The sequence below is a fragment of the Mycetomoellerius zeteki genome, unplaced genomic scaffold (assembly GCF_001594055.1).
Source record: "Mycetomoellerius zeteki isolate Tzet28-1 unplaced genomic scaffold, Tzet1.0 scaffold167, whole genome shotgun sequence".
Classification (NCBI taxonomy): domain Eukaryota; kingdom Metazoa; phylum Arthropoda; class Insecta; order Hymenoptera; family Formicidae; genus Mycetomoellerius; species Mycetomoellerius zeteki.
In genome coordinates this window covers 181,381-199,628 of record NW_017256623.1, presented here as the reverse complement: position 1 = coordinate 199,628, position 18,248 = coordinate 181,381, and the positions used below count along the sequence as shown (strand labels likewise).

General features: G+C 32.7%; 1 protein-coding gene across 4 annotated transcripts in view; it reads right to left on the bottom strand.

Annotated features, from left to right (window-relative positions):
• Nucleotides 1-17,024, bottom strand: part of wwk (anoctamin 8 white walker) — a 23,179-nt gene extending 6,155 nt beyond the window's left edge. For 3 of the 4 annotated variants that reach the window (XM_018445819.1, XM_018445820.1, XM_018445821.1), the window contains exons 1-11: nucleotides 16,720-17,024; nucleotides 7,876-7,961; nucleotides 5,675-5,835; nucleotides 5,296-5,572; nucleotides 4,987-5,175; nucleotides 3,867-4,052; nucleotides 3,482-3,634; nucleotides 3,144-3,279; nucleotides 2,617-2,672; nucleotides 1,464-1,538; nucleotides 1,074-1,391 (exon numbers count right to left, since the gene is read on the bottom strand). In XM_018445819.1, the coding sequence (XP_018301321.1) occupies nucleotides 1,074-1,391; nucleotides 1,464-1,538; nucleotides 2,617-2,672; nucleotides 3,144-3,279; nucleotides 3,482-3,634; nucleotides 3,867-4,052; nucleotides 4,987-5,175; nucleotides 5,296-5,572; nucleotides 5,675-5,835; nucleotides 7,876-7,961; nucleotides 16,720-16,951 (1,869 nt within the window). In that variant the 5' untranslated portion in view covers nucleotides 16,952-17,024. The remainder of the gene's footprint in view (nucleotides 1-1,073; nucleotides 1,392-1,463; nucleotides 1,539-2,616; nucleotides 2,673-3,143; nucleotides 3,280-3,481; nucleotides 3,635-3,866; nucleotides 4,053-4,986; nucleotides 5,176-5,295; nucleotides 5,573-5,674; nucleotides 5,836-7,875; nucleotides 7,962-16,719) is intronic. The other variant, XM_018445822.1, reaches the window with a different exon arrangement.
• Between the last annotated feature and the right edge of the window lie 1,224 nt (nucleotides 17,025-18,248).

Here is an 18,248-nt window from a genome sequence, read left to right as displayed (position 1 = left end):
ACACCCTGTATATATATATATATATATATAAAATAAATAATGCAAGTTTATTTAATATAACAACTTAATAAAAATATCTGTTTAACACTATGCTAACAAAGTACATCTGTATGTATATTTAGTTTTGTCTTTGAATGATTAAAACATTTTGACTTATCGTATTTTGGGCGTGAATCCATGTGCACACATTAAAGAAAATTAAACTTTAGTAAAATACAAGTTGAGAACACGAGGATGCGTGGGCTCTGCGTGATAAGCCATAGAGTTCTGTTCCTTTCGGTCACTCTATATCATTTAAAAAATATGTAGTATTGAAAAATGTATTTGCAAATATTTTATTTAAAGAGTTAATACTTGGAGCTGAATAGACCTTTTTAATAATTCGGAACAATATGAAACTATTATTATTTTTAATGTATAAATATTTAATAAAATTGGAGTTTTTGTAAAAAAGTAATATTTTGATCTCGATTAATAATCGCTACAACAATGCATCTAAAAATAATTCAATTATTAAATTTATACCATACATTTTGCATTGTTAAGAAAAATCTCGATTGTTTGTGACAGAAAGGATTGATCTTTAAAGGATGAATGTGATATTACCTTCCTGGTCGATACCTGTGCGTCGTCGGATGGAATGGGTGTGAAACGGGATAAAAATCATTAAAATTCTGCAAAAAGAAACGATCTACAAACGCAATGTGACATTGATATTGCTATTAATAGTTTGGCTCAGTCGTCATGCAATATAGAATGCGAAGAGTGCAGTCTGAGCAAAAAGAACGGACAGAAAGGTCTTAGGCGAGATAAATGGGTCGATTTACGATACGACGCGTTCGATTCACTCGCAGTTTTATGTAACACCCTTGAAACTCAAGGAGACCTTGACGGGGCGGCTGAAGCATCTATTAGGCATAATCTTGATAGAGAGATGCTTGATAAGTCTTCCTTATTTTTATATATCTATATACATTATGTTTTCGATTACGAGTAGTTCGAAGGTCGATATGCGTGTGCGGTCTAGTGTTCCCAGAAAAACGAAAGATCTATTGGCTAAATCTAGATCAAACCTTGAACGTAACGTCACTAAGTAGAGAATTAGTGGGATGCCCTACTCTGTAGAGGGAACTCTCCAATTCTGCCTGGCTGACGTTTCGCGGTTGCTTCGTTTTGCCGCTGTCAAGTCGTTCGTCCTTCTCCTCGGTGTCCTTACCACCCTGTACGTCTTCACTCTCCTGGCCGGGGGGTGGCCGCGCCTCGCTAGGACTCAGGGCCCCGAACAGTTCGAAGCTCAGCCGTGCCAGCCGTAGTTGCTCGATGAGGTATGGCACCGCGGATTCCTTTAGATTGCCGATCACTTGGCGAGCTATGAGTAGAGCCGCCAATTGCTAAAACGAAAATTTATGTTCTCATGTGGTTATAACATACATATTACGGGGGAAAGACAGTTGAATCCTCACCTCCTTGAGTCTCTCTTGATCTTGAAGATAGAAGGCGATGTAAAACAGCGATAGGAAGGAGTTTACAAACTGAAACTGAAATATAGGATAGTCGTTGCAGATTATCTGGAAATCACAATGGCGTTAACACATACATTATATGTACAAAATGCACATAAATGAGCGGTTACGAAGGCTTGTGATGTATAAGATTATTTTAAGCGTAAGCAAAAAAGTGTTCTTTTGCAAAAAGAATGTTCATGCAGCGACAGAGACAGCCAGAGCAGGCACTTCTGCTTTAAAACAAAAAGCTTAAAGTCTATATTGTATTTTTCAAAATGTCCACCTCTAATGTACATACGATTATTTTTTTTCAGATGTCGAGTTAATTTTTATTTAATTTATTTGTAAGTTTATTTGCCGCAATCGCAAATTAATGTATCAAATTAACTCAATCTGAGCTGTGAAATTATTTTTATTTTTAGTCATAGAAAATTTTATAAATAAACGAGTATTTTAGAAATCTAATTTTTATCTTAAATATATTGCATTTATATTTTACATAGAATTTATTGTGTCTATTTAGAATCAAATATATCATGTAAAAATAATTATAAAAGGATAATTTGAGATTAAAAATTATATGTATGTAAGTTTTTTCATAAGGAAGTTTTTCTATTTGATCATTTACACAGCAATAATGTTGTACAATGTATCCAATGAATTGTAATGAATGAATAAAAAAGTGATTGTAGTAATTATACCATAGTTCATTGAACCAATTTCACGCTATGAAGCATTATTAAACTCCTTTGAATATAATATATATATATTTACATTTGATTTCAAGAATCAATGCAAAATTAATTCTTGATTAAGCAATTAGCTGCAAAACGATTAAAATAATAGTTCATCAAGTTAAGCGATTTACAGGCAAATTATAATATAATTAGGTACATAATGTTATCTATTATAGATAGCCATTAATAATGTTTTTTCAATTCGATTTTATTTAATACTTTCGAAAAATATATTTGTGATAACAAGAGGAAAAATGATAAATCTTTTGTATTTATTTAATATTATTTATCGTATTTAATTAGAGGAGGACATGTGTACGTTTAGCACAACATTGATATTCTATTCGTTGAAAATGGAGAGTTCTTCTTATTACCAGTGCCACTTTGTAGATCAGATGATTCTCGTACTCGGTGTCTAGTCGATAGTTTTCTGCGTCCAACACACAAAAATCACAAATACTATCTACCGTACCATGAATGCTCTCCAGAATTTAAATGATAGCGAAACTGTATCTATAATATGTCACGGGTTTAATCACATAAAAAAAAAACAGAACAACAATCTTTCATGTAAATGTATGATGTTCTCGTTACATAATCTTTTAATTATTCTCTAGAAGAAGCTAAGCTGTGGAAAAATTATCGAAAGTATATGCTATGCTTTTGAACTAGACGTGCATAGTGTACCGTAGAATACATATATCGATGCGAAAAAGTCGGCAAATGGCAATTGTTTGTATTTTGAGTCGCACGGAGATACGATTATGTCGAAAGAGAGAGAGAGGAAGAGAGAGAGAGAGAGAGAGAGAGAGAGAGAGAGAGAGAGAAAAGGAGGGAGAAAAAGAAAGATGGAGGAAAATAGTGTAAAGTATAGGGGCTTGATTATCATTGGGACACATACCCAAATCGTTTAACCACACCGCGACTTTGAAGTACGCTTCATCCATTAATGCAATCACTATTGCGAGCAAGACCTTTGGCACGTAACTTAGCCAAAATCCATAGCCTCCTGATTCAAGATGTGCGTCCCACCAATCCTGTAAGTCAAACAAGTCGAAAAGTTTATAGCATAAATTTTATATCAATCTTCAGCTTTCTTCTTTTAAATACAAATAAATTGAATATATGTACAATACATATATGTATTTAAGTCCAAATGACACAAAAGTATATATTTGAATTTATAAGTCTTATAATTTAAATAAATTATTAATAACTGTGCAATGCACTTATACGTACCTGTATCTGAAAACTCAGAATCATAACGATGAAGACGAAGAGTAAACAGATTGCAATAATAGGCACGCTCACGAAGTATCGAAACATATTTCTTCGCCACCTGGGATACGTCGGTTCCAGCCTACCCGTCACTGGTGAAACCTCCAAAGTTCCCTGAACACAGTTACGGTTGAATTAATTGATCAAATTTCGAACAGGTTTTACAAATGGACTTTTATCTGTCAAAAATTCCTCGCAGTATTGCCTATATTTTCAATTGTACGGCGTAGCAAAAGCATGTTCTAGTCTCATAGCGCTGTGCAGGTGTAGACGCTGGAGTAGCACACTACGGCATCCATGTCGACGTCGGAGTGCTAAGGCTTAAAAATGTTCGAAAGGTTCTTACTGTAAACAGAGGTCTAGGCTCGACCAATAAATCGTCCCTCTGATCCAAAGTGCCCCACCTGTACGCCAATTCCGCGCCCCTTCTTTTCCATGTCTCCAGGTATACGGTAGCCCATATCACGTTGAACACCGAAAACAGAACGTACGCCACATCCTCCACCGCTTGGTTCCTGCCGATGATGCCGACCTAAACAGACGAGATTTGATAGTTATTTATTTTTTAATATAAGTAAATTGCCTCTACGAACATTCGCGGTTATTAGTGCGTAAAAAATGTATTTATAAGGAAATAAGATATAATTCGCAGGAATGTACTTACCAAAGAAGTTAACTGCAAATGTTTTTATTCTGAATTTGAGTCCTCTTTAATGCGAAAATCAAATATAAACTACAATGCAGTTGTACTCAAATCCAGAATTGCGACGTTTGCAGTTAACTTCATTGGTAAGTACATTCCAATTGTTTGTGAATGATGGCTACGTTTACACCGTGCGCTTAGTCCGCGACCTATACGATAAGTGTCTTTGTTTAATATACAGGATAAACAAGGACATCTATTGTATAGGCCGCGGCCTAAATGCACGGTGTAAACGTAGCCTATATCTTATCGTCTTATAAATCCATTAAATCAGGCCTGTCAAATTTGAATTCCGGAGTTAAACCGCAAAGCCATTGACGTAAAAAAAATCAATATGGGTAAGATTTTGGACACTTGGTAAAGTGTTGATACGCGTCTAAGCGATGCTTATCAACACTTTACAGTCCATGAAATCTTCTTCACATTGAATTTTTTTGCATCGATGGCTTTGCGTTTTGGTTCCGGGCTCAAATTGGACAGGTCTGCATTAAATGATTTAATGTATTATTTACGCATTAACAACCGCCAAGGCTTACATAGACAATTACTTATATTTGATTTATTTTTTTAAAGCTACAAAATTATTTTAATTTTAATTTACTTATTTTTACTTGTCTTTTGCTTGAATTTTATATCATTCCGTTGTCTGGAAATTAATTAATTTTAAATCTAAATTTGCCATTACGTTTCGTTTTATTAAATGAACAGGATTACATACTTTATATTTATTATTTAAATAACGATACGTGAGATATATACATACCCAATATATGACACCCACTGCAGCTGGAACGATCAAAGCGGTGGTGTAGTGGCCGAGCCAGGCAAAGTACATGGTGATTTTCACCCCGAAATATTTACAAATATCGTCCAACGGTTGGGGGCTGAGGAACGCGCGGACCCAGCTCCGTTGCAGTTTCTCTAACGCGGGTAATTCGTGAAGGGGGAAGACCTGACCAAAGCACATAATCGTGTCACAGAATCTCCCCTTTGACGAGACGAGATTCAAGGAATCTTATTTCATCGAAGGAGATGTAAACCTGGTATGATAAAACCAATACGTATATCGCACCTGAGAAATAATACCGGATGAAATGCACTTTGGGATAATTGCTTGACCCTCCACCATCTTAAGACCGGCTAGACTATGAAGATCTTGAGGACCGGCCCTCAGAGTGTGAAGTAAGTGCAGCACTAGGGACTGCTTTTCTTGGGTAGTGAAGAATCGGACCTCGTCGTCACTGCCCTCGAAGCAATTGGCCTCGGAGCCGACGAACTCCTTGAATCCTCCGCCGAATTCCTGCCTAAGGGACTTTGGAAGGTGCATCTCCTCGGCGGCCTTGAGCAGACTGTGAGCCGATGAAATTATATCTATGTGGCTGTTCTCAATCGTGCATTGCACACTTGATTTCTCAAAGTATGCCTTTTATTCTATCGAGAATTGGACTTACACGCTAAATGGTGCCGTAATGTAAAACCCGTAACTGTCCGACGAGGCGTGATGTCGCACATGAACTACTAGCCCCGGGGTTCCAGCCCGGAGCCGACCTAGAAGCCACATCAAGGTCTCGTCGTTTGCCCCATTGGGGAACATCATGACTACGTCGCATTCCTAAAAGGTTAAATTATTGAGCTTCTTGCGTAGTTTACGTGACAAAAAATGTGATTGAATTTACAACGTCTATTTTTTTATTGTATAATCTCTTTATCTACCTATGTATAGACAGATCTATATATATATATAGATATGTATCAATATATTTATTTTTAATGCAAATATAATAAATTAAAAACAATTTAAATATGACACTTTATAAAAATAATTCGTACAAATTTAAAAAGTAGTTTTTATTCTATATTTATATTAGTAATTGTTAAGGATTGCAAAGGAAAAGTTTTGAAAGAGCATATCAAGTTTATTATTATACCATAATAGACTACCATAAATCCATTCAATACGCTCCCCGAGGAATAGTTCAATGGTCTTACATGTTGTTTCGTGAAATATCGGTGATTTCCAACACGACCGAAAAAAATACTCTTAAGTTTAGTGGTGAGATCAAGTAGTTACGTACATTACTAGGTCAGCCGTATTATCGAGGTATCGTTGTACGCGAATTGGCAATACCAAGCGCTATACCAGTTGGATTTCAGCCAACTTATTCTGATTCTCGAGCGTTAAGATGTAGAGACTATTACGAGTAAAATAAAATCGACGTTCTATTTAAAAAAAATAGTTAGATATACGTATACATGTAACTAAATAATCCTACATATATACTGATTAATCCTGCATTGCACAAGAAAATACTTATATTAATATTATCTTAGTTTGCTATTTATTACAATACATTTTAATAATTTTTCCTTTCTTCTTTTCTCTTTCTTTTTCTATAAATTTATCAATTCGAAATTCTGAATAAAAAGTGCAGTTTTTCAATCTAATTGCATCCAATTTGAATCTAATTGAATCTACTTGAATCTCACTGAATTTGGATTGAATCCAAAAAAAGTTTTCGCTATTTAAAATATGCATTTGAATAGATAAAATTTCAATCCATTTTAATTCATTTTTGTTTACTAGATTTTTATAAGTGACCAATATTTCATGAACTAACATATTCAAGATAAATTCACTTCACATCGTGCTAACACGACAAAAATCGAATCCGCAATTCAAGACGGAGTAACAGAAGAACAAACAAAATGGTACAGAATCAACAATGTTTGCTTGAAAGAGTAAACATCGCAATATACGTAAAGTTATTCGGTATCCACTAATAGCTTGTTTAACGTGTATAATCGATATTATTACAGAGTGTTTAATTCGATAAACCAATTCAAAAGAACTTTAAGAATAAAATTCAGTCTTAGTATTTTTATTAGATATACGTGCCAATGTGTTTCTTTTATCAGATTAGATTATCACAGTGATATCATTCAACCACGCTGTATAGAATGATTGATGAAGATAGTCACGTACACGAGGAAGAAATAGACATACTTGAGTACCTATCGCTAATGGCATCACACAGACACTACTGTTATTGCTGTGACCACGGCAGTCAAGTGTTAAAAGGATATTATACAAACGATATTGCATTACTAGAACTAACATTGTCTTTCAGTATAAAGTATTCGCGCATTAACTCGTATAGAATGATTGATGAAACGTGGCGTACACTTCATTTTTTAACGTTTGAAATAATTGATCTGTATAAACATTCTTATTACATCAAAATTACTGTGACATTGACATAATATATATTTCGAGTATAATTGGACGAAATTCGTACATTTCTGAAATAATCGAAATTAAAGTATTATGTGCAGCAAAGCGTTAGCTAACTAATATTTCGCTAAATTTGATATCAAATAATATTTCAAGCCAAGTTTCATAATATTCACAAGAACACCTTTATTAAGTTATTTAATCTAAGTATTACTTTCAACCAACAAGTTATGAAGTTTTACATTGCTGCTGTGATGTCGACTGAAAGATACGAATTTTCGTTGAGACTTCCGTTCGCGAAATCGAATTATCCACCACGTTGAGCGAATATTTAACAGTGTTGTATTCTTCCTTATCTTTTATATCCATAAAAATAATTTTCCACTTTCTACTTAATTTAAAAATATTTTAAGTACATACCTGAGTAGGAACCTTTTGTATCCATAGGCGGCGGGGGGTCATTAAGTGGCCTGTACATGGTATTTTTCGTCTTAAAAGACGGGATGCTATAAACAAAGACATATTCATAACCGTTATCGAGATCGTTAAATGTCAGACATGATATCATGAATTCATAATTGAACTAAGAATTAGGACTTAGGAATGAATGAAAGTTTCAAGTTTTATATTACGTGCAGTTTCTGCAAAATATAACTTTATTCTCGGTTATTTTTTGACATGACACGTGTGTACCTTTATCGATTCTCTTTTTAACCGGCATATGTCATTTTAGTTTCATGTGGGTGTCCATCTTTTTTTTAAACCGATTTTCGAATTATTTAAATAGAACCTCGACTTTACTCGAGAAAAATAAATTTATGCATATTGCAACATTTAACGACGATTCCTCAAATAGATCATCTGTATGTTTCTATTGAAAATTTTACAAATCGCTACAATAAGAATTGCGATCGCGCGCATATTTCTAATGGAAAAGAGGGCATCGATTCCTTTTTCTTTGTGTGAAATTCTCAAGTACTATAAATATAAATTTAGACTTTCACACATCATTAGCACTTTTTCCTTTATTACGTTTTTTTAATAAACTATATATGTTGCTATGGAGAAATAAAAAGTGATAATTTATAACTATTTTTTACATAAGATAAACTAGGGTATTATGGCCATACGGAAAAGATGGCTATAGGCTGTAATTTTTTCAATAATTGTTAAATAGAGCATTTTTGTAGTCATTCTAAAAGGCCATGGCCATCTTCCCCGTATGACCATCTTATTCGAGTTTATCTTAGAACAAATACAATTTATATAATGGAAGAAAAAACATATTTTTAGATATTCAGTCCATTATTTGGATAATCTAATGATAATACTCGTTATGACGTACATATTCCGATTTTGTATACTTTGTAAAAGTAACTGAGTAACTGACGTCAGTTAACTTCGGTCGTAGTCTAGTTTGATTGTCTCTCTTGTTTGCAGAAAGGGACAGAGAAACAATTAAACTACGGTTAAAGTCAATTGATGTGGTAAGAATCGGTTTCTCCGGACACGTGTAACGAAAACCAGGCAGTAAATTATACGCTGTGCAAAAGATGCGCCATTAATCTCGCATACACGAAAACGTGTAATGACTAAAAATTCTTCGACAAGATAAAGTATGTGCGATTACTTTGAGCGAAGTCGAAGGTATCTAGTGTAGGCGTGAAGAAGGACATCCATCTATGTCGACCGCAAAACTTTAAAGCTCTCATCGGGATATACTATCGTTAAGCGTCAGTAAATTTCGAGTATGCAAGAACCAGGTTTTTATAGGAAAAGGTGAAATATTTGTGATCTAGTTTTTACAAAATTTTACACACAATTAGATACTTAATTGCTCAGTTTCCATTTGTCTTATTTATTATCCAAATAATTAGAAATTTTTATTATTTTCCAATTCATAATATAACTAATTTAAGTTATATAACTATATGATACGAAAAAATAATCATTTGTCTACAATTCCAAAGAACTATTAAATAAAGTACTTTAAAATTAAATAAATAATATACAGGGCGTAAAATGTATAAAATAGTAATATTTTACTTTCTAATTATTTTTATTAAATTTCTTATATATATATATATACAGGGTGGGCCAAAAGTCTGGATACACCCAAATATCTCATAAACGATACATTTAAAAAAAAAATGTTTCAAACAAAAGTTGTAAAACTTAAAAAGAAGCATTTAACGATAGTAGTTATTTGACCTTGACGTGACCTTGACAACGCCATTCTAGGTCAAATAACTACTATCGTTAAATGCATCTTTTTAAGCTTTACAACTTTTGTTTGAAACATTTTTTTTTTAAATGTATCGTTTATGAGATATTTGGGTGTGTATCCAGACTTTTGGCTCATCCTGATATATATGAAGATTCTTTTTCAAAATTCCGATTTTATAACGAGCAATATCGTAATAGTAAATTGTTTAATATAAGCTTTAAATTATTGTTTCTACAAAGTGTTATTATTTTTGGAACTTTCCCAATAATGTAGAGACAATGTAGTGTAAATGATGGCAGAGTTCCAGCAGTAGTCAAGCCAGAAGGATTGCTAATGCAAGCGCATACCTGAGTTATTCTGTATTTTGTATCCTGTTATCTCACAGAGCAGGAATATAATTTGAATTATGATTTTCATGATTTCCACGTGCAATATTCCACGTGCGATATTATCAAAGCAATTAGGTTACAGTATTTCATATAGGAGATCTCTTTTAAGGACCATTTTCATTTATTTACTTTTTACATTTACACATACTTTTATACACTTAAACAAACAATGTTAGAGTTAGATAGATCAGGAAAAGAGAATTTAGCGTATGATATAATAATTTAAGCCCAAATATTGATTCTTCTTGCACTATGACGAGATAATTCATGTGCAAATATTGGTTATTCTCGTCCCTTTATAAACCTTAAAACTATTCAGTCTATTCAAAACATCTTGAGAAAGAGAAAGAGAGAGAGAGAGAGAGAGAGATATTCTCGAAACACGTTATGTAATACGAAATATTATGTAATACGAAAGAAGAAATTATTCACGAAACATTTTTATTTTTCACAAATAAATTATATGTGTATATACGTATATTTTTTAACAAGTAAAATGTTTCGTACAAGAAATAAATTAATATATTCTGTCATTTTTATTACCCCCTTAATTATTAATGCTTCGATGAGCCGCAACCGCACGCGTTTGCGCGGAAACTATTTAAATAATTAATAACTAGCGAGCCATCAGGCCAGAAATTCGCACCTCTGAGATCTAGAGTATACGCCGTGGTTAAGCTGCCTCGCAAGGTCCCCATTCCGAATCCCTTCGGATAAACCGTTGCTGAAATGCTATATACTACCGCATCTCATTTCAGTAGGGAGGGATGAAAACGGAGAGAGAATTCCTCTTACGTCACAGCGTACGTACAGATGTATATATCTATACTTTCGCGCGGGATGCACGCTATCTACATCTCGTCTACGGACGGTGCTGCACAAAACGCGGAAATTACAGACATGACCACCTCAAACGAGAAATCGCACGTTCCCGTTAAGGACATCATTTAACATTGTTGATGCACGCATCACAGACACCATATTTAGAGAAAATATTATTTTACGCGACAATTATGTGAGATGTAAATTTTAAAATTTAGATTTATTAATACACATATTTTATAATATGTATTACAACATATAAACTAATTTTATATATATTTGATAAAATCTCTTTCTTACACTTTTTATACTTATACTATATATACTATATATATATTTATTGATTTCTTGTTTAAACTAGAACTAGAACATACATTCCTTTTTAGCAAAAAAATATATTAATAATATTTAAAATTTTAAAAATTCGAAAGGAATTAGGGCTACGAGTCAAAGATTAATTATTGTGATTTAAATTATTTGTATAAACATACCATAACAATAAAAAAAAAAACACTTTAATGTCTGCTATAAACAATTACAAATCAAAGACAAAAGAACAAAGAACAGACGTTTCAATCCTTATCGGATCCTTTTCAATGTTGAAATAAAATTAAATTAAAAATTATACTACGATCTCATATTATTCAGATGACATAATTAAAGCATGGTGCAATGGAAAACGGTAATATAATATTCCTCCGTAAAAATGCATGATTATAATTTCTTGTGTTAGAATCTTAATAGACAAGTAATATGACGAGAGAGGAACATTATATTACCGTGCATTATATTGCACCATGCTTCAACTATATCATCTGAATAATATGAGATCGTAGTATAATTTTTAATTTAATTTTATTTCAACATTGAAAAGGATCCGATAGGTCCTTCGAAATGTCTGTTCTTTGTTTTTTTGTCTTTGATTTGTAATTGTTTATAGCAGACATTAAAGTGTTTTATTTATTGTTATGATATGTTTATACAAATAATTTAACTCACAATAATTAATCTTTGGCTCGTAGCTCTAATTCCTTTCGAATTTTTAAATTTGTTAATCTTTATTTCTATTTTATATTTAATATATTTTATTTTTTACTTTTAATTTGATAAAATTTAAATATTTCCATAAAATTAAAACGTAAATATGATAATATCATATTTTCAAGTAGCTAATAAAATTTTTATTTCAAATTTAGTTACTAAATTATATAATATTTCAAAATTACTGTGTTTTATTAGTTATAAGTTTTTTTTATCACATTAGAGAGATTTCTCTTTTGATTCTCGCTTATAAAACAATCGTATTGTCTCATCACGGAATCTAGCAGCTTGTCTCACATTTTTCCGCAATTTGTGCCGTCATACATTTCACGTATAATTGCACGGAAGATTGTTTATCTTCAATGTATAATATATACGCGATGTATATTTTTTTCACAGTATAACCTTCCCAAGAAAAATTAACAGGAAACTATTACTAGCGTTGATTGAGATCAATTTTGTTTGCGTCTTTTAATCCAAATAACATCTTTAATTATCTTCATATCTATTAAAATCTTTAATAAATTTTATATATTTTGCAAGTATATCACAAGCAAGTCTTCTATTCTCGAAGTCGACGAAGCACCCCTACAAATAATCATTTGTGCGCCACACAAGAACTTTTTTACTCGAGTAGTCATGCTTCATCGACTTGGTTTACCCAGAATGAGGTCAATGCACTTTGTTTACACTTGCAGTCCGATGACATCGAACAGTGAAAGACTTGAAGGCGCCAATGCGTCTATAAAACTATGAAAGCTTTTTCATGTTATGCTTTCTTGAGGAAAAAGCTTTGCAAATAGTTGCAATAGAATTACGTTAAAACGTATGAATAGAATTATCTTTAGATATCTTTCTCTTCTTTTCACTCTATCATATTAGATGGTTAACCTAGTTACCGTTCTTATATTAAAGTCACCTTGAATATCCATAAATCTTCATATTAAAAATTTTATCCTTAATTTTTATGGACATATTTTAAATTTAAAAGTTAAAATCTTTTTTTAGGAAGATTAGAAATAATCTAAGTAGAATTGTCTGTTTGCTATATTAGCTCTTTTAATTTTATATTAAACTTATTACATGGCATCTGCAATTGGGTCGTTTTGTACGGTTTTTTCTTCTTTAAAAAATAAAATAAAGTTTTTATTAAAGCAAAAATAATTAATATTATGTAAAGATTTGATGTAAACAAATTAGAATGCAAAATGAAATCAATTTAAAATGTCATGAAATTTTTTATAATGAAATATTGATGCAATAATTATATAACGTGATTTTATCAAAGTAACGAGGCTTTAATTAAAGTTTTTTTCAAGAAAAGACCGCAAAAGAAGTTTATCTCTCTATTAAATGATATTAATATCATTTTGCATTAAAGCGTTTTACGATCGTATTGTATAACTAATAAAACCAAACAAAAGTCGATTACATTACGGTATATACTATAAACTTTTTATTCAAAATATATTATATAAGCTATAAATTCTTTTACAATATTCTTAACGGTGTAGTTACCGTATACTTCAACGGAATATACACTGTATAAACTTCTTCTTTACTTCTTTTACGTATAGGGATGATTTAACTTAGTTGTCTATCAGAAATTTCCTCTTTCATGAAGTTTTCCAGAATAGCAAGAAGAAATTTATAACATCGAAAAAAAATGTATAAGATTGAGAAAAGTTAAAAAGTAGGAGCTTATATACAATACAGATCTCAATTAAATTTGTGAAAAGAATTGATATGAAAGAATTCGTTAGATAATCATTTATAGGTGAACAAAAACGTAACGCACCTCGAACAATGACATTTCTACTAACCGTTACAAATTCTTTGTAATCGCGGATGTCAAACGAAAACCATATTCACTGAAATTTGCATTGAAATCGTGACACCGTCATTTTAAACTCACGTACGTTGTTTCAAACCGGCAATCAGTGAATAATACACAATGCATGTAATGCACAGTGTGTCACATCATTTGGTTCAATGCGCAATTGTGATGTGACACAAAAACAGGTCGAGTAACCGTATTCAAGAAGCAGATTGGGACCAACATTAACAAATGCTAAGCGTTTTTCTTCGCTTTATGTCTTCTGAAAGTTGGACTTTCTAAGAACGCACGATCCTTCAAGCTTTTTTAACTTTGTCATTGCCGGAGTTGTCTCCTTTTAATATCTACGAAATTAGACAACTCGAAGAACATAGTATAGAAATTTATCCTATCTAAAATTTTCCTTTGAATTTGAATTAATTAAATTGAAATTTAAGTTTAACATCGATATATTTAAATTTAATAATATTGAAAAAATTAAAAAATATGTATATAAAATTAGGCAGAATATAGTTCATCCTTTTACATTAGGCAAATTTCGCGCCACATGCCAAATGAATTCGGTTAACCTTGTTTTCGAGTTGGTGCCGAACTAGTCTCATGTGAATTTCGTGCTAATCAAATTTGTTAATAAAACGTTCTTGGGACTTTGATAAAGCCGAAAATTTCGTTGTTAAACTAGTTAAATTAATGATCTTCATTCTATCATAAAATTGTATATATGTTAACTTTTACAGTAAACTGACGTTTACCGTATCTAAGATATGATATTGTAAATATTTTCAATAACAACTTAAATATTTCGGGAAACAGAGGATTTTTTAAAGCAAATTTAATTTCTGTAATATAATTAAATTTGATTAAAGATATTCGTGAGTGTTTGTAAATAAATATCCGAGACATTTTTACTGCATATAAAAATAAAAAAAACACAAAACAATTCGTTATGTAAGTTGAAGAATGGGTGTATTTTTACGTTTATCCAATTTAACATCACAATTTCTTTTTGTTTTGCACGCAATTTCTAAATTTATTTCTATGTAAACTAAAAATTTTAGTGGTAATTATTTAAACGTTAGTAATTTTTTTTATCAAATATATATATATATATTTAAAAAAAATTTAAAGTTTTTCAGATTTTATTAATATTATATTATAATTGAATTGTATGTACCAATTGTTTTGTAGATATTATCTAGTGAAGTATTTTTACTTAAACACATATATATAACATATAATGCATTCAGCCCACGTGCGAAGGATTCTTACGTAACTCCCGTGCGCGCATAAAGTACGTTGAATGTTAAAACTGGCGAGGCATAGAAGTGAGATTTGGCCACAGAAGTGCAGCATTTTGTTGATTGCAGCTATTTCTATAATACAAGATGGGCATTCCATATTAGATAAGTCAATTATTTATGAAATACTAAGAAATCTTATATTACGAAGAGTTTTCCACCATTTTAAGAAAATATTTTTCGATTTGTTCTTGATTAAAATATTTTTAATTTATTTCTGTTATTATTTATTACATAGCGAAGAAGGAAGTAATAATTATTTCTCTCATTATTATTAACAATAATTAATTCATTATCCCTTCTCTTCTTATTTAATGGTTTATTAATAGTAATATATTTTAATAGTAATATATATTACATTACTGTATGAAACTTATTATCAAATACGCAAGCCATTTTATAAATTTATGACATATTTTAGAGATCTTTATCTTATTTTTGTTATAATTTTGGAAGGAACGAAAAAAAGTATAACAATTTTAAATTTGACATTGATTTACTGTCATACACGTGTAATAATGCATAACAGGAAATTTAAATTTCGTGACAGGTACATGTTATGTATTGCGAAGAAGATGCTATCGATTAAACATGAAATAATTTCTATTTCATGTTTTATCACGCGAAAGGATCTCGATATATCTACGATATATTTATATCAACCCGCATAAATGCCATAACAGCAACCATTTCGAAAGTGCAACTGCAACATGGCGGTCTAGAAACATCGAGGTCATCAAAAGGAATCAACATAACATAAAACATATTTTTTTTAAAAGATATTTATCATCGTAAATCGAACGCGATGTCATTTTGTTGTGCCGCCGGAAACCGCATGAATTCTCTCCTAAAATTTATGTATTATTTATGAGTCATCATATTTATCAGTTATCTCGTCATGTTCGCAGATACATTAATAGAATGAATCTAGCATACCGAATATATCCATGAAACCATTAAAACGCAAAGATGTGAAAGTAATCGCATGAATGTATGTTTACGTGTTGCTTAATAATTAACGTTAATAATTAATACTACGTCAACGTATGAGTCAAATTAGGAAACGTACAATGAATATTAATATACACATAAAAACGTTCGTATACTGAAATGTGTGGGTACTTTTATAGGAGAGGTTAATAATAAATTCAATGCAGCAAGTGATCCGATCTGTAGGATTTAAATTTACATTCTATGATATCTATCTAACCTGATTGCAATATTGAATGCGACACGCGTACGCGATCGAGAGACATGGTACATAACTTGCAAATCGGTATTCAAGTAGAACACGAATCATCGTGACATCAAAATAACTCCAAAACGATCACTAAAAGTCACTTTTCAATCATTTACGATTTATTTTGACATTACCGTGATTTATTGTTCTGTTTAGATATTAATACATTGGTTTACCCTTCTACGGTTACTTCATTAAACGAGGCCAGGAACGGATCGGAGAATGTTCCATTTATCAGGCTGCATTATGGGGAAGGAAGATCGATCCTGATATCCGTGCACCAGAAAGTCAAAAGGAATTTGGGGCTAGGTATCCGCAGCGATGAATGGTTGCGCGAGGTTTCGTAAGTGATGATGATACGAGAAACGCGATGATATCGCGAAGAGATGAAAAAGTAACGCCTGACTCACCCTTATCGAGGGTCTCTCGAGCCGCGTGTATGACCTTTCTGCGACGGAGACCGTCGCCCGCTAGGGCGCTCGTCATCGCGCTGGTGAAGGTCGTACCGGTGCTAGTCGCCGATGACGCGGTCCTAACATCGTCGCCGTTCGCGCACTCGTTCGTCGTGGACGTGGTGGCGGGAGTCGACGCGCGATGATGGTGGTCGAGGAAATTGATCGGGGACCCCTCGCCGCCTGGCATAATGTCCCGGACTGCCAGGGACCGTAGTCCTTAGCCGGAGGACTCTTGCGCCTCAACTGGACTGTGACTTCTCTAGTTCTCTCACTACGTCGTTCTCGTCCGCCCTCTCCCTCTCTGCCTCAACCCTCATACCCTCGGTTTCGTTGCACCAACCCCTCTTCATGGCCTCGTCACTCCTCACCCTTCACCGCCTATCGTGCCACCTAGCCGTTCTAGCTCGCACGATCATGACGAGGGGTGAGATCCCTACAAGCATCCCCCATCGTATTTCCGGTGCTGGAATACTACCCCCTCCGTGACGTAGCACCATCTACATGAGGGAGGTTGAACTTTGCCGATCGATGGCGATATAAGGATAGGTTTTAGCCGAGGCGCGAGATGAAACTCTTAAGAGTAAGAAAAAGTTTCTAGAACGGCAACGTAAAATCTAAATCTTCAAATTTAATTCACTTGTAAATTTTATAAAACTTATAAAATTTTCAATATATCTGTATTTAAAGGAATTTATAAAAAATTTATATCTCTTTTTTTCAAATGAGTAAAGATTCGTAATAAAAGGGCTATAATACCCGTATTTATTAGTCAGGCCTTATATTTAAGGCTTGCTTAAATTTATCATAATTCAGGCCCTATATTTAAGGCTTCCTTAAAATTTTCAAATGCTCTACGAATTATTTTATTGCCTACTGAATTGGCATCTAAAAATAAATTTAAAGAAGTATTAAATATAAGATCTGACTATGAATACGGACGTAAAATATCTTGTACTGTATCGGATTGCTTATAGCGAATTCGATTGGACGCACTCAGTGCGTACTGGTACGCATTAAAGCCGTCGTATACAAAATAACGTAAAGACATGTTTATAAATAAACATAGAAATCGATTAAATCGTGAAATACTTTATACATTTTATTGTACAATACTATTAGGTAAAATATGTATTTCATAATTCGAAATATTTGCATTTCATTTTTATACTTAAATTAAATTAGTGTACAACGACTTTAATATGCACCAGTGCGTACTAGTTCTTCCAATCGAATTCGCCATTAGAAAAATAAGGAAGTAACAAAAAATACTTTTGTTTTCTTGCGTTTTCGTATCTTTATTAAAATACTTATACGCTTAACTTACACGTATACTACACAAGTCCCTACACGTTACTCGCGCAAGTCGAGCTTCCGCACTTCGATCTCGCTGGAAGGACGCCGGCACAAGCTCGGCGCCCTTTTTATAAGCACGCGTCGCGACGGACGATCGATTTGCCGCCGGCGACGCAGAATTTCCCAGAAGG